Source organism: Sminthopsis crassicaudata, chromosome 2 (genome assembly GCF_048593235.1).
Source record: "Sminthopsis crassicaudata isolate SCR6 chromosome 2, ASM4859323v1, whole genome shotgun sequence".
NCBI lineage: Eukaryota > Metazoa > Chordata > Mammalia > Dasyuromorphia > Dasyuridae > Sminthopsis > Sminthopsis crassicaudata.
In genome coordinates, this window is record NC_133618.1 from 776742 (window position 1) to 801534 (window position 24793).

Here is a 24793-nt window from a genome sequence, read left to right on the forward strand (position 1 = left end):
TAACAGCCCCGGGCAGGGCCGGCCCAGAAGGCCATCCGCTCTTAACTTTGGAGCCAAGCTAGGCCGCCTGCACCGCGGTCACTGACAGCTTGTCTGAGACCATTCCTCTCGGGAAGAGGCCGAGAGCTGGAAGGTATGTGGAGGGAGCCAGCCGCCACTTAAGGAGGTTAATGTTTAACTTCAGAGGCCTTGTGGAGGGGACCATGGGAACTCTCCAGCCCTCCTCCCACCCCCGCTTTGGGGCCCTACCAAGCACAGAGTGCCAGGGGGCTCAGAGTCACCCTGCTGCACATTCTGCCCCCAGACACACTCCTGGGGCTACTTGGGGCCCCATTGTGGGCCAGGGGACCCCACAAATCTGCAGCTGCTCCTGGCATCCCTCCATTCTCCTGGGGCTGCTTCTTGGGTGACCGGGAGTGCTCGAGGGGTTTGAATCTGACCCTGACTCCTGGTGACTGGCCCCGTGGCCCCGGGCAAGGGACTCCCTGAAATGGGGGGCGCACTGAGTTGGAAACTAAGCCCAACAAGAAGCCTCAACAACAAAGTGAGGGAGAGCTATTGCAAGATGGAGACGGAGCTTCTAAAAATCAGAAACCTTCCCGGGGAGGAAGCCCCACGGCCCAGCTTTGAAGGCAGTGGGAGTCTCTGAGATAAAGGGGGAAAGGGACGTGCGTTGCTCATCTCGCAGGCCCTCACCCCCTTCCCTTTCATTAAAAGAAGTCCCAGGCTCCTTGAGGAAGGGGTGACCAAACCCAGTCCACGTGCAAGGGTCCCAACCCCGGGGCTCAGTGCGGGAGCCCGGAAAGCGGGTGGGAGCCCGTGGTGGGGACGTGAACAGCCCAGGGGCCACCGCAGGGTGGTGGGTGGGAGGAGGGCCGGGTCGGCCTAGCGTTAGAGAGAGCAGGCGGCAGGACAGAGCCCCCCCCCCCCCCACTCCGGGGCCGGCAGCCAGCGCCCCTGCCCGAGCCGCATTCATCCAGAGAGCCCTGGAGGGGATGTCCCACCCTGAGCACTCTTTTCCACAGCAGAGGAAGGGGAGGGGGAGGGGAGGACGGGACGGAGGGAAGAGACTGGACCAAGGAGACCAGGCGGGGGGCCTGGCGCTAGTCCGAGGGCTCAGGGCTGCAGCCTGGCCCAGGGCAGCGAGCACAGTCTTTGTGAGAGTTGGCGGAGAGAGGGCAGGGGCAGGAGAGGGGCTGGGACGGCAGAAGCAGCAGCCTTGGCCCGCCGGGCATTGAGGGGGAGAAGGGAAGGATGCGGCTGTCAGCCCAAAGCAGGAAACTTGGAGCAGGAGGAGTCGGGGAGGGCTGAGGGGCCGCTTTGGACATGGGCCCTCCGGAGGTGGGCTGGCCAGGGGAGACCTCCAGCGGGAGGGAGGGAGGGGGAGAGACGCAGAGAGAGAGAGGAGCAGAGACCAAGAAAGGACCAGGACAGTCTTGGAAACAGTCAGGGAGTGGGCAGGAAGACCACCAACCCGGAGACCCTCCCTCTGTCTGTTTCTGTCTCCCTTCTTCCCTCCCTCCCTCCGTCTGTCTCTCTCTGTTTCTGTCTGTGTCTCTCTTTGTCTCTGCCTTTCTCCCTCTCTCTGTGTGTCTCTGTTTCTGCCTCTCTCTGTCTCTGTTTCTCCATCTCTGTCTATCTCTATCTCTGTTTCTGTCTGTAGCTGATTCTGTCTCTCTCTGTCTCTGTCTCTGGGGGTGATGGCCATTGTCCAAAGTCACAGATGCCCCAACCAGGAGGAGAGCTGGGAAAGCAGCCCAAAAGAGGATGAATCCAGGAACAGAGGTGAGCCTGGGCCTGCCGGAGGAGGGAGGCGAGGCCGCAGGTACTTCCCGTGTGGGGGAGGTTTCTGGGGCGGGGCAGAGAAAGTGTCTTTGGGCCATTCAGAGCCCTGCATCCAAGAAGCCCCCCCCCAGTCCTCCCCACCTTCCCTCACAGTTTGCGTTGGACAATTCAAAATGTGGCTCCGGGCAGTGTAGGCTAAGGAGAAGACCCCCCAAAGTTAGAGTTCAAGGGAGGATCTGAAGCTGGCCTCGGCCTGGGGTGTGTGTGATTGTGTGTGAGAGTGAGTGTGATTGTGTGTGAGTGTGTGTATGTGTGAATGTGTGTGTGATTGTGTGTGTGTGATTATGTGTGTGTATGTGTGCATGAGAGTGATTGTGTGTGAGAGTGTGTGTATGTGTGTGAGTGTGTAAGTGTGAGTATGTGTGTGAGTGTGATTGTGTGTGAGAGTGTATGTGTGATTGTGTGTTTGTGTGTGAGAGTGTGTGTATGTGTGATTGTGTGTATGTGTGCGTGAGAGTGATTGTGTGTGTGAGTGTGTGTATGTGTGTGTGTGTGAGAGAGAGACACACAGAGTGAGCAGGCTCTGCAGGCAGGGGACAATCTGGGGGGGACCTGGAGGGGGCGCTGGCTCCCGTCGTCCTCTGGGCTGGCTGAGCCCCTCGGCCTCCAGGAGTTCCACAAGGAGCCTCCCCAGTGCAAGGGGCCTGGAGCAACTCTCTGAAATTGGGGAGAAATGAATTCTAGGTCATGGAGGGGAGAGAGTGAGGGGGAAGAGGGGGAAGGGGAGAGTGTGAGGGGGAGGGGGAGAGTGTGAGGGGGTGCCAGTTCCCCCACTCCTCCATCCATGCCAAGGGCCAGCCCACAGCGCATTCATGGCGCTGAGTCTGATCCCCACGGCTTCTGGGAGGGGCTTTTTTCAGAAGGATGAAGGAGGCCGAGGCCGCTCTAGGTTAGTGTGACTGCTCCAGAGGTCTGCGGGGGCTCGGGAGGGGAAGCCAGGCTGGGGTGGGCACTGCCTCCGGCGATCCCTGCCGCAGGGGACGAGCGTGGGGGGCCGCCGGGTGGGAGGGCTGTGGGGTCCAAGGCGGGAGCGGGGCGGGCCGTGAGGGGCCACAGAGAAGAGACGGCGCCCGCGAGGGGGCTCCGGGCGGCCCATGACGTCACAGGGCGCTGTCCAGACCTTCCGGAAATTGGGAGGGGGCCGGAGCGCCCCGTCCTCTCTTTCTGAGCCCTCGAAGCCCCGCGGGACCCACGCCAGGAAGAGCCGGCCGGCCGGGCCCCTCCCGTGGAGCCGCGAGTCTCCTCACTTGGGGCGTTTTAGTGGCGGCGGAACACACTGTTCTCATCCGCCCACCAGGGACGTCTCCCGTGGGAGACTACCAGGGACTGGGCAGGGGGGAGGGGGGAGGGAGAAGGGGGGATCCCACCTAAGAAGGATCATCGCCCGAAATTTCATCCAAAGGGCTTGAAGCCGAAAAGGAGGAGAGGGAGAAAAAGGCCAACCCCGTCTGGGGACCCGGAGGCCGGGCACAACGGGGGCCGGGAGGCCGGCACAACGGGGGCCCGGAGGCCGGCACAACGGGGGCCCGGAGGCCGGGCACAACGGGAACTCGGAGGCCGGGCACAACGGGACCCGGAGGCCGGCACAACGGGGACCCGGAGGCCGGCACAACGGGGGCCCGGAGGCCGGCACAACGGGGGCCCGGAGGCCGGCACAACGGGAACTCGGAGGCCGGGCACAACGGGGACCGGGAGGCCGGGCACAACGGGGGCCCGGAGGCCGGCACAACGGGGGCCCGGAGGCCGGCACAACGGGGGCCGGGAGGCCGGCACAACGGGGGCCCGGAGGCCGGCACAACGGGAACTCGGAGGCCGGGCACAACGGGGACCGGGAGGCCGGGCACAACGGGACCCGGAGGCCGGCACAACGGGGGCCCGGAGGCCGGCACAACGGGGGCCGGGAGGCCGGGCACAACGGGAACTCGGAGGCCGGGCACAACGGGGACCGGGAGGCCGGGCACAACGGGGGCCCGGAGGCCGGCACAACGGGGGCCCGGAGGCCGGGCACAACGGGAACTCGGAGGCCGGGCACAACGGGGACCGGGAGGCCGGGCACAACGGGACCCGGAGGCCGGCACAACGGGGACCCGGAGGCCGGCACAACGGGGGCCCGGAGGCCGGCACAACGGGGGCCCGGAGGCCGGCACAACGGGAACCCGGAGGCCGGGCACAACGGGAACCCGGAGGCCGGGCACAACGGGGACCGGGAGGCCGGGCACAACGGGACCCGGAGGCCGGCACAACGGGGACCCGGAGGCCGGGCACAACGGGGACCGGGAGGCCGGGCACAACGGGGACCCGGAGGCCGGCACAACGGGGACCCGGAGGCCGGGCACAACGGGGACCCGGAGGCCGGCACAACAGGGGCCCGGAGGCCGGCACAACGGGAACCCGGAGGCCGGGCACAACGGGGACCCGGAGTCCGGCACAACGGGGGCCGGGAGGCCGGCACAACGGGGACCCTGAGGCCGGCACAACGGGGGCCGGGAGGCCGGCACAACGGGGACCCTGAGGCCGGCACAACGGGGGCCGGGAGGCCGGCACAACGGGGACCCTGAGGCCGGCACAACGGGGGCCGGGAGGCCGGCACAACGGGGACCCTGAGGCCGGCACAACGGGGGCCGGGAGGCCGGCACAACGGGGACCCGGAGTCCGGCACAACGGGGACCCTGAGGCCGGCACAACGGGGGCCGGGAGGCCGGCACAACGGGGGCCGGGAGGCCGGCACAACGGGGACCCGGAGGCCGGCACAACGGGGGCCGGGAGGCCGGCACAACGGGGGCCGGGAGGCCGGCACAACGGGGGCCGGGAGGCCGGCACAACGGGGACCCGGAGGCCGGCACAACGGGGCCCGGGAGGCCGGGCACAACGGGGACCCGGAGGCCGGCACAACGGGGGCCGGGAGGCCGGCACAACGGGGACCCGGAGGCCGGCACAACGGGGGCCGGGAGGCCGGCACAACGGGGGCCGGGAGGCCGGCACAACGGGGACCCGGAGTCCGGCACAACGGGGGCCGGGAGGCCGGGCACAATGGGGAAAGATCAGCTAAGGCCCCGCGAGGGCCGAGCCCTTGGTCTAAGAAGAGTCCGGGGCCGAGAGCCGGAGCTGTTCCAACAATCCGGAGGAAGCCGGGCAAGACCTGCGGAGACCCTGCCCGGGGGCGGGACCCTCCAGGGCGTCTCTGCTGAATGGAAGCCGGGTCCACGGAGGGCTTGGCCGTGGGAGCAGGAGGGCGCGCTCCCGGAAGATATTTGGGCCAAAGCCCGAGGAGCCGAGGGGGAGCACAGACAGAACGGGACGGAGGGGGAAGTTCGGGAAGACGTGGGGGGGGCGGGGCCTCCGTCCTGCCTGGCCGGCTCCGCCCCACACAGTCCCCCTTAAGCTCCCGAGCCCGGAGCGCTGGCTGGTTCCTGGGACCCCTCCCTCGTGCCTCCGGGCGCCCATCCTCTCCCCGTCCTGAGTGAAGGGGCTCCCGAAGGTCAGGAGAGGAAGGGGCTGCCCCAGCAGGTCCAGGAGCAGGCTCATCCTGCAGCCAAGTTGGGAAGAGAACCCTGGGAGCCCCGCTGTGGTCGGGGAGCCCCCGGGAGTGCGTCCCGGTGTGGAGAAGCCTTGCCGCAGCTTGCCAGTGTTCTTTTGGGAGAGGGACGTCATCTGGGCTCTGAAGGAGGCCAGCAGGGGCTTGGCCCAACAACCCCCGAGGTCTCGGGGTGCCCAGAACCCCCCTGGGGACACAGAGCCAGAGCCTCGCTCGGGGACAATCGTAGAGATGCAGCTCCCGCTCCCCGCCTGGGCTCAGCCCTGGCCAGACGGGCCTCCCCTTATTCTGAAGTAGCCCCAAGTCCCCCCGCCTGGCAGTGCCCTCCCCGCCTGGTATTCCCTCCCCCGGCCTGGCAGTGCCCCTCCGAGGAGGCGCTGGGAGCCAAGAGAGGAAGTAGCCCCAAGTCCCCCGCCTGGCATCCCCTGGCAGCGTCTCCGGCTCTCCGGGGTCCCGCACCAGATGCTGCCCTCAGGGGGCCCCCGTTGGCCGTTCGCAGCCTCTCCCCGTCCATCCAAGGTCCTTCTCCGAGAGAGGAGCCACACACAAGTAGAAGCGCTGCTGCCTCCGCAGGGGGAGCTCCCCGTCCGGGCGGGTGCCTGGGCGGAACCCGGGAGCGCGCGCTCGCAGGCTGCCCTCACACGGGGGCGCTCAGGAGCAGAGTCCGCGGGATCCGGGCGCGGCAGCGCCCCCAGCTGGCCGCTAACACCACGGAGTTAGTCTGGCGCCGCCTTCGCGAAGAGCGGGATTTGGCCCTCGGAGGCCACCGTCCGATCCCAGTCACGTGCCGGGCTCTTCTTCCCAATCTAGGAAACATGGCGGCGCCCGTGAGCTTGGCCGTCGGACTCCTTCGTCTCCGCCTCGGGGCCGCGCCACGCGTGCCCGCCTGCCGTAAGATCCAGGGGGGAGGGAGGCGGGGTCGCCCGAGCCCCCCGACTGCCGCGGTCCCGCCCCGCCCCCACCCCCGAGCCCCCCACCCACGCGGACCTTTGCCCCGCAGGTTCCCTCTGCAGCCCCGGGAGCTTCCGGCCCCCCCCCAAGCCGGTGATCGCGGACAAGCGGCCGGAGCCGGAGCCGGAGCGCAGGTGAGTCCCGGGCCCCGCGGCGGGTGAGGGGGCGGTCGCGCCGCCGGCGCACCCACCGCCTCTGGCCTCCGCAGGTTCCTGAGCCCGGAGTTCATCCCTCCCCGCGGGCGCACGAAGCCCCTCAAGTTCCAGCTCGAGCGCCAGGACATGCTGCGCCGCAGGAAGGTTCTCCCCATCCCCGAGTTCTACGTGGGTGCGTGCGGGCGCGCGGCAGGGGGAGGGGCGGCGGGGGGAGGGGCGGCCCCTCAAGCCCTTCCCCTCCCCCACAGGGAGCATCCTGGCCGTCACGTCCTCCGACCCTCACGCCAAGGGCAAAACCAGCCGCTTCGTGGGCATCTGCATCCAGAGGTCCGGGACCGGCCTGGGGGCCACGTTCGTGCTGCGCAACACCATCGAGGGCCAAGGTGAGCGGGCCCTGCCGCAGGCCCCGATTGAAGGGCTCTTGGAGCCCTAGTGTGTGTGTCTGGGGGGCGTCCAAGACAAGCTCCTACTGTGTGCCCACGGACAAACTCCTGGGGGGGGGCGTCCAAGACAAGCTCCTACTGTGTGCCCACGGACAAACTCCTGGGGGGGCCTCCAAGACAAGCTCCTACTGTGTGCCCACGGACAAACTCCTGGGGGGGGCGTCCAAGACAAGCTCCTACTGTGTGCCCACGGACAAACTCCTGGGGGGGGGCGTCCAAGACAAGCTCCTACTGTGTGCCCACGGACAAACTCCTGGGAGGGGGCGTCCAAGACAAGCTCCTACTGTGTGCCCACAGACAAACTCCTGGGGGCGGGGATATCCAAGACAAGCTCCTACTGTGTGCCCACGGACAAACTCCTGGGGGCGGGGACATCCAAGACAAGCTCCTACTGTGTGCCCATGGACAAACTCCTGGGGGGGGGCCTTCCAGGATAGGCTCCTACTGTGGGGGGGCCTCCATGACAAGCTCCTACGGTGGGGGGAGGCCCCCCTGACTGCTGCACCCCCACGCCCCCAGGTGTGGAGATCTGCTTTGACCTGTACAGCCCGCGCATCCAGGAGATCCAGGTGCTGCGCCTGGAGAAGCGGCTGGACGACAACCTCACGTACCTGCGGGACGCCCTGCCCGAGTACAGCACCTTCCCCCTGGACATGAAGCCCGAGACCCTGGCCCCCGACCAGGAGGTCCCTGTGAATGAGGTGGGGCCCTGCGGGAGGCAGGTTCCCGGGGGGCCTTGGGGAGGGAGCCGGCCCGGCCCCCCCTCACGCCGTCGTGTCCCCCCAGCTCCAGGTCCGCATGAAGCCCAAGCCGTGGTCCAAGCGCTGGGAGCGCCCCCAGTTCCGCATCCAGGGCATCCGCTTCGACCTGTGCCTGAGCCCGGAGCAGCTGCAGGAGGCGCAGAAGTGGGCCCGGCCCTGGGTCGAGTTCGACATGCTGAGGGAGTACCGCACGGCCCGGCTGGAGGCCAAGATCTGGCAGGAAGTGGAGGCCGTCCGCAGGTCCTAGGCGTGCCACCCCCTCCCCCCCTGCTCTGGGGGCCGGCTCCTCAAAGGCTTCTGGGAAAGGGGGGCGGGCTCAGGGAGCACACAGTGAGCTGTACAATAAAACGTTTATTAAGCACCAACTGGCTACAGGTACAGGGGTGGGGGTCACCGCGGCCCGTTGAGGCAGGACCTCAGCTGCTCCAGCCCGTTCCTCTCCACGAAGGCCCGGGCCTGCGCCGCCGCCTTCATCTCCACCAGGAGCAGCACCATCTCTCGCACTTCGGCCCTGGGGGGAGAGAGGGTCTCAGCGGGGCAGACACGAGTGCCCCCCCCCCACAGGACCCCCAGGGCTCGAGCACTCACCCAAGCTCGTGGTCGTGCAGCTGCTGGGCCGCCCGCACCAGCGCCAGGGCCAGGTTGGCCACCTGGGGAATGGGGGACCCCGCGGGGTCCCCACTGAGCCAGCTCTGGGGGAGGCTCTCCACCACCTGTGGGGCCACACACCAGTCACCGGGCCCGGCCAGCCTTCCCCGTCCCCTCCAGCTGCTGTGGGCCCCCGCAGGCCTCGTGGGGACCGTCTGTCCTTCCTGGACCCCCTGCAGTGGGGGGACTCTCTCCCCTACATGTCTGTCCTCCCCAGGCCCCCCAGCCTACAGTGGGGAGACCCTCTCTCCTTCCTGGGCCCCCCACCTCACTCCCCATGCCATGGTTCTATTCACTTCCTCCTCTGCAGCACAGCCCACCCTCAGCTCTGCCGCCCCCATCCAAGATCACCGTCCCTGGAGGGGGCGCCCCCCGGCCCCCGCTCACCCGGCGGTACTTGGCGGCCAGCCCCGGCCCAGGGCAGGTGCTGGAGAGGCCGATGACCAGGTAACGACTCAGCAGCTTGTCCAGCGCCAGCTCCCGCAGGGCGCCCTCCGGGACCAGGCCCTCCCACAGGACCACGTTGCCCAGGAGCTGGAAGCGGACCACAGGAGGCCTGGGTGGCCACGCCCTCCCCTGCCCCCACCCCGAGTCCGCCGGGCCAGCATGCCCCCCCCAATTTGGGAGCCGGACCCCAGGGTCCCCCCACCCCGCCTGGGGGACGAGGCCGAGGGCCCCTCACCTTCACGGCCGACCGGAAGCGCCGCTCCTGGAACCTGGAGTGCGGGGAGTCTCTGTTCTCCAGGACCCTGATCACAGGAGCACACAGTGAGCCGTGACCCCCCCCCCACTGCCCACGGCCAGCCCCGCCCCCACCCTGTGAAGCCTGGCAGCTCCTGTGGGCCCGGAGGTCAAGGCAGGGGGGGAGAGGGGGGCTGGAAGCGTATACATATACACGTACACGTGTGTGCGGGACCGGGTGCATGTATGTACATGTGTATGTATGTATTTGCGTGGGGGGGGCCGGGGCCTGCGTGTGCATTGTGCGGCAGCCCAAGGCAGCCCAGAACCAGCGCCTGGCGGCCGTGATCCCACCTCTTTTTCACCTTAGAAGGGGGGAGGGGGGCAGGGAACCGCTGGGCTTCTAAGGTCCCTTGTGCCATCCATGAAATGACCGGGATTTCCTCACAAGCACTGATTAAGCACCTGCTGTGTGCCAGGCGCCACATTAGGGGCCCGTCTGACGTGCTTTCCCGTGGAAGGTGTTGAATCCCAGAGGGGAGGGGGAGCCATGACATGGGAGCGGGAGTTTGGGGGGGCTGATGGAGAACAGGCCCGAGGTCCCCTGGTGCAGACGTGGGGGGGCCCTCGTGAGGGAGCCAGGGGCCGCCAAGGGGCGCCTGCTTACATCGGAGCCCTGGACCCCCCGGGATGCGCGGTGAGCGCTCCTCCCCCGGAACTGCAAGAGAAGGAATCCTAGGAAAGGCGCCTTAGCGCGCCTCAGATTAAAGCCGCGGCACTCTGGGACCTTCGGGATCGTCCTCGCTTTCAGAAGCAAAGACTAATCACGGGGAAACTATGTTTGGAAAAGGGATTCTGCTGGAAACTGGAGGGAACTGGAGGAGCTCAGCAGAGCCTGGTAAGTGGAGGCCCCAGTGTAGACAGCCCTTTCGCGGGAGCTAAAGAGGGAAGGAGGATGAGGGAGGGCGAGGAAAGGCGAGAACGGCCGCCGCTCGAGCCGGGAGCCACAGGAGGGTGGGAGAAGCGCCGGCGCAAGTGGGGATGAGGTTGGGGGAAAGCTGGGGGGGGCCCGCTCCTCCTGCTCCCCTCTCACCTTTTTGGATAGAGGGGAATAAAGACGTCGTCCTCCACCGCCTTCTTCAGCCTCGAAACCACCAAGTCTCTCAGCTCCTGGGGTCGCAGGGGACACCTTGGCCCTTTCAGAAAGCCCCCATGGCCGCTCGCGCCCCCCAGCCTCCCCTCCCGGGGACCTTCACCTGGCCGAGGGAAGAGGCGGGAGCCGCCCCCAGCTGAATCCCACCCCACCAACTCACAGGCTGGCCCCTGGGGACCCTGACCCTTCTCCCCCCCCCACTCTGCCCTCCAATCTGTCACAGTCACTCTGGCCTCCCGACCCCAGCCCCTGCTCCCTGTGCTCTCCACGGTCCAGGCAGAGCGACCCCCGCGTGGCCTCCGGCCCTTGGCCCCGGCCGGCTGACCGCCCACCCTTAGCTGCTCTCTGCCGAGGACCCCGGCCGCCTTTCTGGGCTCGGCTCCGCCGCCTCCTCCCCCAGGAAGCCTGGCCTGCGCCTTGGAGCCGCCTGCCTGCATCCCCACGAGCTCCCCTGGGGCAACAAGGACGCCCTGCGCCCATCAGGGCCCCCGAAAGGCCCCGGGTGCGCAGCCCACCCACCTGGATGGCGTGACCCTTCCTGCCCCTTGGAGGTGGGCAAAGGCTGAGGACCTCCCGACAGCGCTCCACCAGGCTTCTGGTCTGCGGCGCAGACAGAGGGTCCCAGAGGAACCGCACGAAACCTGAAAGAGCCGTCCTGAGAGTTGGCCCGGCCCTGTCCCCTTCGGGAGCCCCGGACCGGTCCCTCGGCTCCTTGAGGGCAGGGACCTTTGACCTGGGGGGGGGCTGGGGGCCTCTGGCTGCCCCCTCCCCAATCCTATCACCAGAGGGTCAGACTCCAGGCACATCGAGGCCGGAGAAGGGAGGGAACTAACCAAGGCAGAAAGCCCCAAGCAGAGTCCGGACAAAAGGGGAAACGAGGAAGTTGGGAGGAACAGCCAAGGGTGAGCAAAGTGGGGCCAGAAAGGCCGTTCTCCCCTCCCCCCCCCAGCCAGGCCAAGAGAAAGAAATGAGCTGTTCCTCAGGCCTCCAGGGGGCGCTCTGAGCACGCCCTAGCCCTGGTCCATGCAGGGGGCCTTAGTGCAGCTCAGCGGTATGCAGGCAAGAAGGCGCTGAACTCTTGCCTCTGGCCCCACCTTGGATGGGTCCCTTCCGGAAAGTCTCTACTTAACTACCTGAAAAGGAGCCCCCTGAGCCAGGGAACCAGCCCCACAGCTCTGCCTCAGCCGGGGTCATCCCGGGCAATGCCAGTGGCAGCCGGGCACGGGCTAACAGAGACACACCCTGGCTGGGGGACGCGTGACCCCAACTCTATCCGGAGCTCCCCACGGACCCGACAGACGCTAGGGGACAGAAGCAGGTCAGCCGAGGCCCAGGATCCGGGGTCACAGCCGATTGCCGGCCCCCCCCCAGGGGCCTCGGCTGCCCCCCCCAGGGGCCTCGGCTGCCCCCCCCAGGGGCCTCAGCTGCCCCCCCCCCCCAGGGGCCTCGGCTGCCTGGATAGAGGCTGTCTAAGAGAACCACCCAGAGAGGAGGGGACACAGGCCACTGACGGTGCCACCTGTGGATCCCCGTGTGTGTGTGCTGGGCGCAACAAGTTCTCCGGATCAAGACAGAGACAGTACCCGTGATGTGAGGGAGGACGGTCTTCTCCAGAGCAGCTGGCAAGATCTCCCTGTCAGGGCTGTCTCTCCGCGCCACCGCCCCGCTGTTGGCAAAGTCCTCCAGGGACTGGAACCAGGGCATCCGCCGCAGACTGACGCAGTCCGGCTGCCGAGGAAACAAAACGGGAAAACCACCTGTCCTCAAGCGGAACCCCCCCAGCCGCCCCAGGGGTCAGATCGAGCCTGGAGCGGCGAAGCCTGGAGCGGCGAAGCCTGGAGCGGCGAAGCCGGAGGAGCGCATCCCCACTCTGACTCAGACAAGGCCACTGCGCTTCTCCTGGCTCTTTCCAAAAGTGGAAACAAAAGAACCATTCTGACTAAGAGTGAAGCGAGAACATGCTTATCAGCCCTCCTCCAGCTCCCAGGGCCAGGGCTGGGCACAGCCCTGCAGATGGGGCCCCGCACAATGGACGAGGCCTTCGGGTGGGGCCCTGAATGCTGCCAGCCCCGTCCCAGCCCATCCTGACCCCAGATCGCCCCCCCCTCCTCACTGGGCCTAGTTTCTCTCCGTGGTCTCATAATGCCATTCTTCTCGGTCAGTCAAGCAGTCAGTAAACACTGATCAGGCACCTCTGATATGTCAGGTGCTGTTGAAGCACTGGGGATACAGTGAGAGGCAAAAGAGACTCCTTACCCTCCAGGGACTCAATCTAATGTGAGAAACACGAACACAACTAAAATAAGCTACACAAATGGGAAATGAAGAGGGACTGGGACGAAAAGGAAGCGGAGGAGGAAGGAGAGCGTTCTGAGTATGGGAGACAGAGAATAGGGGAGGTCCTGTTTGTGAGAGAGCCATGAGGCTGGGATCACTGGATCTAAACGTATATGGTAGGGAATGTAAGGGATAAGAACCTGAAAAGGTAGCAGGGGCGAGGCTACAAGGGGCCTTGGATGCCAAGCAGAGCATTTTGCCTTTGAAGCTGGAGGCAATAGGAACCATTCAGGTTTACTGAGGAGGGCGTGTGACATGATCAGACCAGTGCTTTAGGAAGATTAATTTGGTATCTGGATGAAGGATGGAATACAGGGGGGAGAAACTAGAAACAGAGAGATGCTTCCCAACCCCCCGCCAGCAGCTGCTGCCATAGTCCAGGGTGAAGGGATGAAAGTCTACACCAGGATTGGGACAGGGTCAAAGGAGAGAAGGAGGCATGTGGGAGAGGTGCTGCAGAGATGAAACAGACCAGAGATGCTGCACAGGTGAAACAGACCAGAGAAGTTGCAGAGGTGAAACGGACCAGAGATGCTGCAGAGGTGAAACAGACCAGAGATGCTGCAGAGGTGAAACAGACCAGAGAAGTTGCAGAGGTGAAATGGACCAGAGATGCTTCAGAGATGAAACAGACCAGAGATGCTGCAGAGATGAAACAGACCAGAGATGCTGCAGAGGTGAAACAGACCAGAGAAGTTGCAGGGGTGAAACAGACCAGAGATGCTGCAGAGGTGAAACAGACCAGAGAAGTTGCAGGGGTGAAACGGACCAGAGATGCTGCAGAGGTGAAACAGACCAGAGATGTTGCAGGGGTGAAACAGACCAGAGATGCTGCAGAGGTGAAACAGACCAGAGAAGTTGCAGAGGTGAAACGGACCAGAGATGCTGCAGAGGTGAAACAGACCAGAGATGTTGAAGAGGTGAAACAGACCAGAGAAGTTGCAGAGGTGAAACAGACCAGAGATGCTGCAGAGGTGAAACAGACCAGAGATGCTGCAGAGGTGAAACAGACCAGAGATGTTGCAGGGGTGAAACGGACCAGAGATGCTGCAGAGGTGAAATGGACCAGAGATGCTTCAGAGATGAAACAGACCAGAGATGCTGCACAGGTGAAAAAGAGAGATGACACAGAGGTGAAATGGACCAGAGATGCCGCAGAGGTGAAACGGACTGGAGGTACAAAAGTGTAATCAACAGGCTCTGGTCCCATAGTAGATGGGGGTATGGGGGAGAAAGCATGAGAAGCTTAGGATAACTCCCAGGTTAAGAGCCTGAGAAACTGGGAAGATGGTGGCACAGTGGATAATTTATCAGGAAGACCTGAAATGACTCAGACACCTACTAGCTGGATAACCCTAGGCAAATCACTTAACATGTCTGCCTCAATTTTCTTAATAAGTTCTGTTTTGGACATATTGTGTATAAATTGAATATTGGTCCAAGGCAAGCCCAATAGACTTTGGGTGGAAAAGCCATCTGAATCCAGAAAAAGAACTGTGGAGAATGAATGTAAATCAACACATGCTAAGTTCACTTCTTTATTTGGCTTTTTTTCCCTCTTCTATGGTTTTTCCATTTGGTTCTGATTTTTTTCTCCCAACATGATCCATAAAGAAATGTAAATTAAAAACAAATTAATTAAAATTTATTTAAAATTTTAAAGATATCTATTGGACATCCAGCTGGAGATGAGAAAAGGGTCAGGACGGAGCCTTCAGGGACACCTCCTTTGAGCTGGATGGAGACCCACCAGAAGAAAGTGGAGAGGAGTATTCAAATACAGAGAAGAACAAGGAAAGAGAGAGGAATATTAGGAAATTGTAGAGAAAATAGTTAAGGAGGTCATTGGATACGGAAATAAGAGATCGTTGTGTTTTTTTTGTTTTAGGCTTTTTTTCTTGACGTGGAGGGAGATTGAGAAGAGAAATAATGTGGACCTGAAAATAAAATACAATTAAACATTTGAAATAAAGACCATGGTAACTGTGGAGAAGTTTCAGTTGAAGGATGAGAGGGTCAGAAGTCAGATGGCAGAGAAGAAGAGAATGAACAGAAAGGGGGCTCCCTAGTATAGACGGCCTTCTCAAGGGGTTTAGCCACAAAAGACAAGAAAAATATCGGGAGGTGGATGGACCAAAGGCATGTTATTGACATATTTGTAGGCAGAAGAGAAGCAGACAGGAGGAGAGAGAAAATAAGGGGGAGAGGGGTAACAGAGGGTGTGATCTGTTGGAGAAAGGTAGACAGAATGGGATTCAGCTAGCAGGATTTGACTTGACAAGGAGGCTCCTCTTTCTATGGGCTGGGAGTGAGCTCCTCAAAGGCGCAGCCTATCTCCCTATGTCTTTGTCCCGCTATGTCCAGCAGAGAGCAGGCCCACATCAAGTGCTCCCCAGACCCCAAGCTGTCCCACCAGACTCCTCTGAAAAGCCATCAGGTCCATCTGTTACCTCTAATAACAAGTGCAATCTCAGGCCTGAGGTCCTAGTCCCTACACTGCTCTTGATCACAGTCACCCAGCCCAGCTCACTACCCCCGTTTAATGTCTCTGCCACAAAGAATCCTCTCCACCCCATGGCCCAAAAAAGTATCCTCCCACTCCGGTTGAAGGCTCTTAGGCCCTGTGTTTAAGGCTGATATCCAGCACCTCCCCTCCCAGAACTCCTGGTTCTAGTCTCTGGGATCAAGCAGAACAAGAATGATCACTTGTCCCATGGAAGCTCTTCAGATTCAGAGGGTTCTTTCACCTTTCCTAGAGCCTCTTCTCCTGCAAGCTCAGCATCCCCATTCCCATGGCTGATCCTCACTTTAAACAGACCTCCTCCAGCCAATCCCTGACTTTGCTGAATTGGATGCCCATTCCTGGATCATGCTGAAGGCCCTTCCCATCCTTGAGGCACACTTTTTAGGAACTTCCATATTGGCTGGTTCCATTCACTTTGCCCCTAGGTTTTCATCAACTCATTCCCTCCTGAAATCTTTTTTCCACTTTTAAGGTCCCAGGCCCAAGGTCTCTGGCCCCAGAGCACCTGCCTGGGACACAGCTGCCATTTTATTTTGCGCAGAGTTGTATGCAGTACAGGGGAAACAAGAAGCCCCCAGGCTGGAGACCACCCCATCACTAGGTCCCTTAAGAAGCACAGATACCTTAAGAGGGTTCCAATCCATCATTTGAATCCTTATGAAAGGACTCAAAAGTTTGGGTAAGCAGAGACTGGCATAAGCTTCATAATAGGAATCAGGAAACTGCTCTCGCCATTGCTGGAATTTCAGCAAAATCTTCTGGACATCAGAAAATTCCTCATTGACATCTTCAAAAACACTCTGGCAGTTTTGTAAAATAGCCCCTGCAGATCAAAGGACAAAGGGGGCCACAGAGGATGAGCAAGGCAGTCTCCTTAGGTATGTCCCATCGGGGGGGGCAATGAGTGTCCCCCTAAACCTCCCCAGCTTCTTTTGTCCACCACCTAATTCTAGGTCCCAGGTCCAAGATGGACTGACAAAGAGACCTATGCTGCACCACCTTCCTACAGTAGGCAGTTAGTGTACTGAGAGAAAAGCCAAGTTCCGAAGCCAGCAGCCACATTGTGGCTTGGACCCTCAAGATCTGAGCACGGTCTGTTTCTGCCTCTAACTTAGGCTGATGCTGACAGGAGAGTCACCGGGACCGCACACCAAAGGGAAGCTAGCAGTTCTGTCCTTCTGAGTAGCAGAGCCTCCCAGCTGAGCCTGTTCAGAACCAAAACTAGGTCAGGAACTTGCAGAGCTCAGAGCAAGGAGGCAGCAGGATCAGAGCACTCGGAGGGTATTTTAGGCTTTCAAATATCCAGCCTGAGCTGCCCTTAAGACCACAGAATAATATCAACCCCCCCATGAAAGGAGCAACAGAACCAGCATAGACCTCTCCAGACTTATTATCAAATAGGAAAATGAAGAATTCTACCATAATAGTGACCAGGATACTTAGGACACAAAAGCAAAAGAAAAAAATGACTTTAAAACATCTACAAGCAAAGCCTCAGAGAAAAAGAGAGCTTGGGCAAAAACTCAACTCAAATTCCTGGAACGATGGGGAAAAAAAATTTAAAAAAAATTTTTTAACAATAAAATGAGAGCATTGAGGGAAGGGAAATAGAAAATAAATGAGAGTTACAGGAATGAGAAAGAACTGGAAAGGTATTACAACAGCTTGGCATAAGGAATAAAACCTGTTCAAGCAACTCCCTGAAAATTGGAATGAACCAAATGGCTCCAAAAGGCAACAAGAAACAGTAAAATAAATTCAAAATGCTTAAAAGAAACTTAGAAAAAAAAAAAAACCATAAAAGTAGTTGCTCTGGAAAATAATTAAGAGAGGAAAAAAGATTAAGAATCACTGGACTATCTGAATGACATGACCAAAAAAATAAAAAAGGAGCCTGGACATCCTATTTCAAGCAATTTTAAAAGAAGATTGCCCAGAGGTCTTACAACTAGATGGCAGGCAAAAAAGAAAGAATCCACTGATCACTTTCTGAAAGAAAAGCCAAAGCAAAAACTCTCACCTTTCTGAAAGGTGAGAGATGAATCCAGAGCCTCCAGATCAAAGAATAAATCCTCAAGTAGTCAAAAAGAAAGAATTCCAGAACCAAGGAGCCACAGCTAGGATCCTATTAGCAGCCACTACCATAAAGAAAAGGAAACATTGGTATATGCTATTACAAAAGGCAAAGCATATGGGCTTAAACACAACAATAACCAACCCAGCGAAACTGATTATAATGCGATTGGCAGCAGGGGAAGGTGGGAGTGGGGGTACTGAGAAGGAATGGACCTTTAATGAAACAGAGGCTTTCCATGAAGAAGTTCAAATACAGGAGTGAAGAGAAACAAAAAGGGAAAAAGGAACAATTACATGGAATTAAATAGGGATAATCAATCACGAATCAACATTTAAACATCCATTCTATGCCAGGCATTATGTTAAGTGCCAGGGACACAAAAAGAAGCAAAAGATAGTTCCTGCTATCAAGAAGTTTATAATCGAATGGGGGAAATAACAAGCAAATACATAGACAGCTATTGACAAGATAACTAGGAAATAATGAAGACGAATTGGAATTTATATATTATTTTATGTAATCTGATTTTATTTGGAAGTTAAGGGAGAATTCAGAGATCAGCAGCTGGAATGGAGGAGGGAGAGAAGGCATGGGGAACAGCCAGAAAAAAATATTCAGAACTGGAGAGAGATGGAGGGTCTTGTTCATAGGACAGTCAGGAGACCAGTGTCACTACATCAAAAATTACCTTTGTACTGGGAGTACAGTAAATAGACTGGAAAGGAAGAAGGTGGTCTATGACATGAAATGGACCAGAGATGCTGCAGAGGTGAAATGGACCAGAGGTCCTGCAGAGATGAAATAGATCAGAGTTGCTACACTGAAACAAACCAGAGATGCTGCAGAGGTGAAATGGACCAGAGACCCTGCAGAGATGAAATAGATCAGAGTTGCTACACTGAAACAAACCAGAGATGCTGCAGAGGTGAAATGGACCAGAGATGTTACAAGAGGTGAAATAGACTAGAGATCCTGCAGAGATGAAACGGATCAGAAATGCTGCAGAGATTAAATAAATCAGGGAGATGCTATGCTGAAACAAACCAGAGATGCTGCAGAGGTGAAATGGACCAGAGGAGATGCGGGCAGAGGTGAAATGGACCAGAAGTCCTGCAGAGATGAAATAGATCAGAGTTGCTACACTGAAACAAACCAGAGATGATGCAGAGGTGAAATGGATCAGATATGATGCAGAGGTGAAATGGACCAGAGATGCTGCAGAGGTGAAATGGATCAGATATGATGCAGAGGTGAAATGGACCAGAGATGCTGCAGAGGTGGAATGGAAGGACCTTGGCATCACATTGAATATAAGAATTCTTATTTACACACCAATTACAACTCACACACATCCCACACATTCACATAGAAGCCCCATGCATGTGTATGGATTATACACACACGTTCATAAATGTTTACAAGCACATATGGCATATGCACATATATACCTCATATACACATATACAAATTACACACGCACACATATATCATAAGTATACACCACACACACACACACACACACACACACACGTGCAGACAGAAAGAATTGGGTATAAAAATCATTTTACTCAATCAGTCCAGAATGTACAGCAGCAGCCTAAATTCACACTCAGTCTGAAGAAATGAGGACGGGGAGGGCTCCGGAGCGGACAAGAAGCTGGTGATCGGGGGAACGACTGACTCCGGGGGGCTCTTAAGGATATTATGGGACATAACAGGGCACGTGTTCTGGGTGTGCCAATGGCCAAAGCTGTGTCTCGTGAGGGCACGTGTTGGCAAAAGAGGTTTTGTTTTTCTCTCTTTCTCTATTGGGAGGGGATAGGGAGGCAGAGAAGGCAGACTTTGTGGACTGGTTGAAAAAATAAAATTGAGTTAGCAGAGTTACAGAGAAAGCCAAACACTAAGAAAGGCTGGGCAGGAGGGAAGGGACACAGGTGGAAGTTCACCACACACAGAGCACCAACCTCGCCTCTCCTGGATGTCGGCTCCCTCTGACCCACTGTCCTCGTCATCACTACTGGACGCACCTTCCTGATGCCGAGACGTGCCGGAGCTCTCTGTGGCTTGAGTTTTCTGCATTCTGCATTTTGGAAGAAGCATCAGCCTTTTATCAACAAGGGACCAAGAGCAGCATCAGAGCTGGAGAAAATCGATCTGTCCCAAAACCTCAGCCCACACCAGAGACCACCCAAGGCCTGTGGGGACGAAGAGCCCTCCCCCTGATTCAGAACAAGGTCACTAAGAAGATATTCGGGTGCAAAGAGGAGGCAGGTTCTGGCTACCTCCAGACAGCGGGCTCTCCAAGGACGTCTTGAGCTCCAACACCTTCTGTCAAGCCATCGGGCGCCGGGGCGTCATCTGTCATGCTGGCTGATGATTGACAAAGTACAGTGCTGTGAGATGAGGGCTCCAGCCACCTACTGGCCAGGGAGGCTCATCACTGGCCCCCCTCTCACGTTGTCCCCGTGGAGCCCAAACCAGTCTCTCCCTCCCTCTGTCTTCCCTCCACAAGTGCTCAATTCTCAGGACACAAGACCACCCCAAGCCCAGCCCCGCCCCTGCTCCCAAACTGGGTATCAGGGCCACTGGAAGCCGGAGGGGGGCCGCACCAGAGCACAACACAAGCCAACTTGTGAGGCCTGCTTCTGGCCCTTCCTCAGGGAAACGGCTACCTCCCAACAGGTCCTGCCTGCTGGACCTCCCCAGAGGCATCCAAAACAGAATGCATGACCCTCTGCCCCCCTCCTACCTTGGCTGTACTGGAAAGGGCCCCTCCCTGCTCCCACCTGCTAGGCTCCCCAGCCTGGACTCCTCACTCTCTCTCACCAAAGACACGCCCCTCGCCTCCTCTGTCTCCCCATCCCCTCACATTTTAAGGGGGGAGGGGTGTCTGTCTGCCTCTAGTCTCTCCCCACTCCCATCCACCCTCCATGCAGCCCTTGATGTGACCAGTGTCCCTGCCCCCTACACACTGTAAACACCAGGTATTCCCCCACAATCAAATGCACTTTTCTAGGTGGCGCCCCAGGATCTCCACAACTAGACCACTACCCCGTTATCCTCCGTGATTCCCCAGCACACGCCCCCGCCTCCCCCTGTAGGACTCCCGGGGTCACTGGTGGCCGGCTGCCAGGCCTTCTCCCTGTCTTGTTTTGGGGGCCCCAGGCCGCCCTGCCAAGCCCCTAAATGGCTCCATGACAACACCCTCCCCGACCTCCCGGAGGCAGTTTCTAGCCTCCAGTTTGAGCCGAAGAAAATTCTGACCTCAAAACCTGCTTTAAGGTATTTTTACGCGAGTGACATAGGACATTTTGCTCATTCTGATCTTTCTGACACGAGACACTTCCTGCCCAGGGGTTCTATCTGGGACCCCCTGGCTGGCGCGGCACTGAAGGAGGAAGCTTCCACGCTGGGAGCGCCCCTCACCTGCCAGCTGCTGGAGGCGCACAGCTTCGCTGTGTAACTCCGCCTGTCGGCGCTTCCAGAAGGCGGCGGCGTGTTCCCGGAGGAGCGAATGCATGGTTGACTCTAGCTCCTGAATGGCCCCGATCTGAAACGGCATCCGAGGAAAACAAAGTGAAGTGAGCGGAGGAGCAGAACCCAGGGACCCGAGCGGAGACGCTATCCCTGGAAGAAAGAACGGCCCGTCTCACGGGACGACCGGGCACCGATCCCAAACAAGGTGGAAGGACGTTCGCCAGCCCCGTGGCCCAGCCTGACGGCTGCTTCCCCTCAGCCAGCGCGCCCCACGTCCAGAGCTCGCGGCGGCCCCGGATCTTCTCAGCTGAGTCTTACTCACCGACTGGACAAATAACCCCCCGAATTATCGCTGCCCCGCATGGTCCCCGCCTCTGGGCCGTCCCTAGGCTAATCCCGAGAGCCCGGAGGCCACAGGGAAGCCCAGTGAGAACGGGGCTTTCCCCTTGTCTGGGCCCCGGAGGCCCCGGATCACTCACAGCTCCCACCGTCTCTCTGGGACCGAGCGTGAGGTGCCGGACCTTCCTGAGCCACAGACCGCGTCCAGGCATGAGGGCCCGGGGGGCGTGACGGCGGCCTGCCGGCCCATACCTTCTCCCGGAGGCAGTCGACCAGGGCCACTAGGTAGGCCTTCATGGCCCTATAAAAGGCGCAGCTGGGCGCGGGGTCCGGTGCCTTCTCGAGATCTGCGATGGCGGTCTTGGCGCTGACCACGTCCTGCAAGCGTCTCTCGTACTCCCTCTGGTGGGACCGGTGCACGCCCTCCAGGGAGGCCAACCTGAGCCCAGGGACCAGAGGTCGGTCACTGCCCACTGCGGGCCCCGGGGCCCATGCCGGCCTCTCTTCTGCCCCTGGCCGGGCCAACGAGGAAGCAGCCAGGCTCCAGCCCCTCAGGAGTGCCGGCCCAGCAGCCCCTCGGCCTCTGCGTGCCCAGGACGGCGCCGTCTCCGAGCAGAACCGGAGGAAGGAGCCCTGACGCGCAACTGCGCCCCCCAGGGGTCTCCTTCCCATGTCTGCTAGCCCCATCTCCGACCCCGGGCAGGGAGACCCTCCTGCCGCAGGGAGCTCACCGAGCCCCTGCCCTGGGCCACCCCGGCAGGAAGGAGCAGTGAGGGGGGCACTCAGAGGGGAGACAGCCGGGGAGGCTGGACCTGCCTGAGCCCCACTTCCTGTCCTCCATGGCACTGCGGGTCAGGGTGCTCCCAGGGCCAGAGGGCAAGGAGCTGGGCTGCGGACCCCTCCCCAAGCCCCCACTGCGGCCTGGCCATCCTCACCCCGCCGCGCTCGGGGAGCCCCAGTCACGCGGTTCAGCCCAGAGCTCCAGCTGGGCCAGCCGTCCCCTCCCCAGCCCTTCCGCTCAGTGTCCTGCCCCCTCTCCCCCTGCAGCTCCCACATGGCCTCCCTCCCGCACTCGCCCTTACCGCCTGTTGAGCTGTTTCTTGATGACTGCCAGGCTCACGGGGGGCAGGGACAGGGGCGGCTCCCACGCTCTCTTGCCCGGGGGGCGGTCGTGGGGGGGGCCGGGCTCGGCTCCCTGCAAGGGCGAGAACGGGGTCCTTCCTGGATCCCAGGAGGAGGGGGCGGCCCGGGCTCCCTCCCCTCCCGGAGAAGGCCCAGCACGCACGGGGTCGGGGGCCCGCAGGGCTTTCCTCATCTGCTGCGCCTCCCAAGCGTCCTGCGCCTCCTCGCTTCCGCTGTCCGAGCCTGGGGGGAAGGGGAAGGGAGGGCTCAGCCTCTCCTCCACAGGAGGAACGGGGACGGGGAGGCCGAGGGGGAAGGGCCCGCCAGCCGGACGGCACCTGGGATCTCTGCGGCCCCGGGGGCCGGCTCCTCCTCCGAGTCAGTGTCGCTGGCGCCCCAGGGGGGGTCCCGCGGCCCCCCGCTCAGCGGCAGGTAGTCCTCGGCCGCGCTCCGGAGCCTTCTTGGGGCCGCAGGGGCTCGGGTCGGGTCCGCAAGGCTCCCTGTGGCACAGAAGGCGAGCGGTGAGCGGACGCTCCGGACCGGCAGCGCTGCCCCTTCTCCTTCCCGCCTCCCCGCTCATGCCCCGGGGTGCCCCACGCCTCCTCCCGCCCCAGCCCCGCCCTGCCCTCGGCTGCTCTGGCCCGCCGGACCCCCGGGGGAGGGGCAGTGCCGGAGGGGAGGGGGGGGCCGGCCCTCCCAGCCCTGGGCCCGGCCGCCCCCACCTGACCGCTCCTCAGAAGCCGCTTCCCCGCAGGGGTCGAGGTCTCCGGCGCTGGCCCACAGGTCCCGGGTCCCAGCCTCGGCGTCCTCCCCGGGGGCATCTGGCTCTGAAGCAGAAGAGCCGCGATGTGGTCCCTGCGGCCGCCAGGCCCCGCCCCCAGGGCCCCTCCGCTCTGGGGAAACCTGCGCCCTTAGCAGGCTCTGTGCCCTCCTCACGGGCGGCGCCCTCCGGCGGGCTTCCTCGGGGAGACCGCAGCCCATCCCCCCAGATCCCACCACTCCAAGCCGCTCCTCCCCACCTGGGGAGTCGCCATCGGCCTCGGGAGACGTCGGGGAGCCTTCTCCTGCCCCGGACACATCTGGAGGGCCGCGTCCAGGACGGGAGGGGCCTGCAGACAGAGCAAGCCCCACCTCATGCCCTGCACGGAAAGGGAAACTGAGGCAGGGCTGGGGGTGGGGCCAAAGCTGAGTCTTGAGGGGCAGGGGAGGCCGGGCCTGGGGGACAGATGCTTCAGGGAGCCTGGGGGGAGGGGGGAGGAGGCACACCCCGCCCCCTCCCTGATCTCCAAGAGGTCAAGGGCCAGGACAGGTGGGAGTTCCTCCGATGGGCAGATTAGGAAACTGAGGCAGAAAATCTGTGTGTGTGGTGGGGGTCCCGGGGAGGTCAGGGGCCAGAACTGGGGGAGGCCCTCTCTACACATGGGGAAACTGAGGCAGAGAGTCTGCTTCTGTGCAAGCGCACGCCTGCAGCGCTTCCTTCCCGATCTCCATCCCGGCACCGCCCACGGGCGGGGCCTCTTCCCAAGGCATCCCCAAGAGAGGAGAGCTCTCGGAGAACGGAGCGCCGGCCGCGCATGCGTCACCAATCCCCGCGCATGCGCGGCTGCCCGCCCAGCCCCCGCGGCTCGCCGCCCCGACACGGACCTTCGCGGCGCGAAGTCGCCCACACGCGAGCGCGGCCCCGATTCCGCGGAGCCCCGAGTGCGCGCTTGGCAGCGCGGCCGAGGCCCGAATCAGAGCGGGGCCCGGGGTCAGAGTCGGGGTCAGAGCTGGAGCCGGAGTCCGCCTGGCGCTGGCGGAAGTTTCGCGGAGGTCTCCGAGACATAGTCGTCACGTACTGCGCCGGCGCGAAGCCGTGCCGGCAATCCCGATGAGGCGCTTTCCGGAGGAGGCGCCTGCGCCGTGGGCCGCACGTCGCCATTGGCCCGCGGCCCCGCCCGGTCCCGCCCTCGCCCCGCCCGGTCTTGCCCCTGCCCCGCCTTCCCGAGCCTCGGGGCCCCACCCCCATTCACCTCCTCGGGAGGCGGCCTCTTCCCGGCCTGGGGCTGTGCCTGGAAGTGACCTGGAGGGCAGGACTGGCCGCTCAACCCCCCTCCCCCCCTCCCCGGGCCCCGCCTGGAAGCCCCTAGTGCCACCCCTTTGGCACGTGCCGGGCACCCGGAAGGGGCCCCACAAGTGCTCGCGGACCCCTGGAGGGCTCGGCCTTTGGAGTATCCGCCGGGGCTGCCTCTGGACTATTGGGTCCCTAAAGGGGGGCTCTGCGTGAGGTTGTTTCCTTCCCCCACCGGGGCTGTCCCTGACCCCTGAACCAGTCACGTGACCCGCTGGACGCCTCCCTCTTCTACACTTACCAGATGATTAAATTCCGAGCCACTCTTTCCTTCCCCCCACTCCCTGCCCCAGAGCTCTGGAAAACTCCCCAGGCCCAGTGGAAGCGTGCTTGGGACCAGGTGGCCCTTTCTCCAGGTGTCCCGGTCTGGGGGAGAAGGGGACGAGGCCCCAAGGGCCAGGTCTGGAACCCCCAAAACGAGGGGGGAAAGCCGGGCAGCTGGAGGGTCACAGAGTCTGGGCCCGGGGCCCCACGCGCCCCACAGAAGCGTCCCCCAGTCCGGGAGCTCGGGCGGAGCTGATGGATCTGTCTCCTGTCAGAAGCCTCCCCATCCCCTTCAGGTCAATGTCTCATGAAACCCGGTGTCCAGAAGCACCCTTGCCCCGAGGGCGGCCAGCGCCATGAAAAAGATGGTC

At 61.4% G+C, this 24793-nt stretch overlaps 3 protein-coding genes across 17 annotated transcripts; 2 read left to right on the forward strand and 1 right to left on the reverse strand.

Moving 5' to 3' along the window:
- Positions 1 to 1190: 1190 nt before the first annotated feature.
- On the forward strand, positions 1191 to 8055 carry MRPL19 (mitochondrial ribosomal protein L19). 3 transcript variants are annotated; one of them, XM_074285327.1, is made up of 8 exons: positions 1191 to 1785; positions 2638 to 2734; positions 6191 to 6271; positions 6381 to 6465; positions 6540 to 6658; positions 6735 to 6869; positions 7449 to 7630; positions 7716 to 8055. In XM_074285327.1, the coding sequence occupies exons 2-8, from the start codon at positions 2710 to 2712 to the stop codon at positions 7935 to 7937; spliced, it is 849 nt and encodes a 282-aa protein (XP_074141428.1). In that variant the 5' UTR covers positions 1191 to 1785; positions 2638 to 2709; the 3' UTR covers positions 7938 to 8055. The 3 variants fall into 3 exon arrangements, with proteins under 3 accessions (XP_074141428.1, XP_074141427.1, XP_074141426.1); XM_074285326.1 differs by lacking the exon at positions 2638 to 2734 and having other exon boundaries at positions 1191 to 1825; XM_074285325.1 differs by lacking the exon at positions 2638 to 2734.
- GCFC2 (GC-rich sequence DNA-binding factor 2) lies at positions 8007 to 23984 on the reverse strand. 11 transcript variants are annotated; one of them, XM_074285322.1, is made up of 18 exons: positions 23693 to 23984; positions 23068 to 23157; positions 22771 to 22875; positions 22387 to 22548; positions 22212 to 22291; positions 22009 to 22121; positions 21179 to 21365; positions 20537 to 20660; positions 19393 to 19480; positions 19075 to 19190; positions 15657 to 15856; positions 11756 to 11900; positions 10692 to 10813; positions 10113 to 10189; positions 9021 to 9087; positions 8726 to 8872; positions 8279 to 8403; positions 8027 to 8201 (listed from the first exon to the last, which is right to left on the reverse strand). In XM_074285322.1, exons 1-18 carry the CDS (start codon positions 23967 to 23969, stop codon positions 8081 to 8083), a joined length of 2346 nt encoding a protein of 781 aa, XP_074141423.1. In that variant the 5' UTR covers positions 23970 to 23984; the 3' UTR covers positions 8027 to 8080. The 11 variants fall into 11 exon arrangements, with proteins under 11 accessions (XP_074141416.1, XP_074141423.1, XP_074141422.1 ...); XM_074285321.1 differs by having other exon boundaries at positions 23068 to 23187; XM_074285320.1 differs by having other exon boundaries at positions 22009 to 22291.
- Positions 12971 to 14488, forward strand: LOC141553884 (uncharacterized). 3 transcript variants are annotated; one of them, XM_074285330.1, is made up of 3 exons: positions 12971 to 13429; positions 13565 to 13685; positions 14173 to 14488. In XM_074285330.1, exons 1-3 carry the CDS (start codon positions 12971 to 12973, stop codon positions 14199 to 14201), a joined length of 609 nt encoding a protein of 202 aa, XP_074141431.1. In that variant the 3' UTR covers positions 14202 to 14488. The 3 variants fall into 3 exon arrangements, with proteins under 3 accessions (XP_074141431.1, XP_074141429.1, XP_074141430.1); XM_074285328.1 differs by having other exon boundaries at positions 12971 to 13685; XM_074285329.1 differs by lacking the exon at positions 14173 to 14488 and adding an exon at positions 14050 to 14155 and having other exon boundaries at positions 12971 to 13724.
- Positions 23985 to 24793: the final 809 nt, after the last annotated feature.

Coding starts and splice junctions, on each gene's coding strand:
- MRPL19 (XM_074285325.1), top strand. CDS start 1,701: ATGGCCATTGTCCAAAGTCACAGATGCCCCAACCAGGAGGAGAGCTGG. Junction 6,272..6,380: donor GCCACGCGTGCCCGCCTGCC/GTAAGATCCAGG, acceptor TTTGCCCCGCAG/GTTCCCTCTGCAGCCCCGGG. Junction 7,631..7,715: donor AGGAGGTCCCTGTGAATGAG/GTGGGGCCCTGC, acceptor GTGTCCCCCCAG/CTCCAGGTCCGCATGAAGCC.
- LOC141553884 (XM_074285328.1), top strand. CDS start 12,971: ATGAAACAGACCAGAGATGCTGCACAGGTGAAACAGACCAGAGAAGTT. Junction 13,686..14,172: donor AGAGGTGAAACGGACTGGAG/GTACAAAAGTGT, acceptor AAAATTTTAAAG/ATATCTATTGGACATCCAGC.
- GCFC2 (XM_074285314.1), bottom strand. CDS start 23,969: ATGGCGACGTGCGGCCCACGGCGCAGGCGCCTCCTCCGGAAAGCGCCT. Junction 20,661..21,178: donor TCGACTGCCTCCGGGAGAAG/GTATGGGCCGGC, acceptor ATGCCGTTTCAG/ATCGGGGCCATTCAGGAGCT. Junction 9,088..10,112: donor ATTCCCCTCTATCCAAAAAG/GTGAGAGGGGAG, acceptor TCCTGTGATCAG/GGTCCTGGAGAACAGAGACT.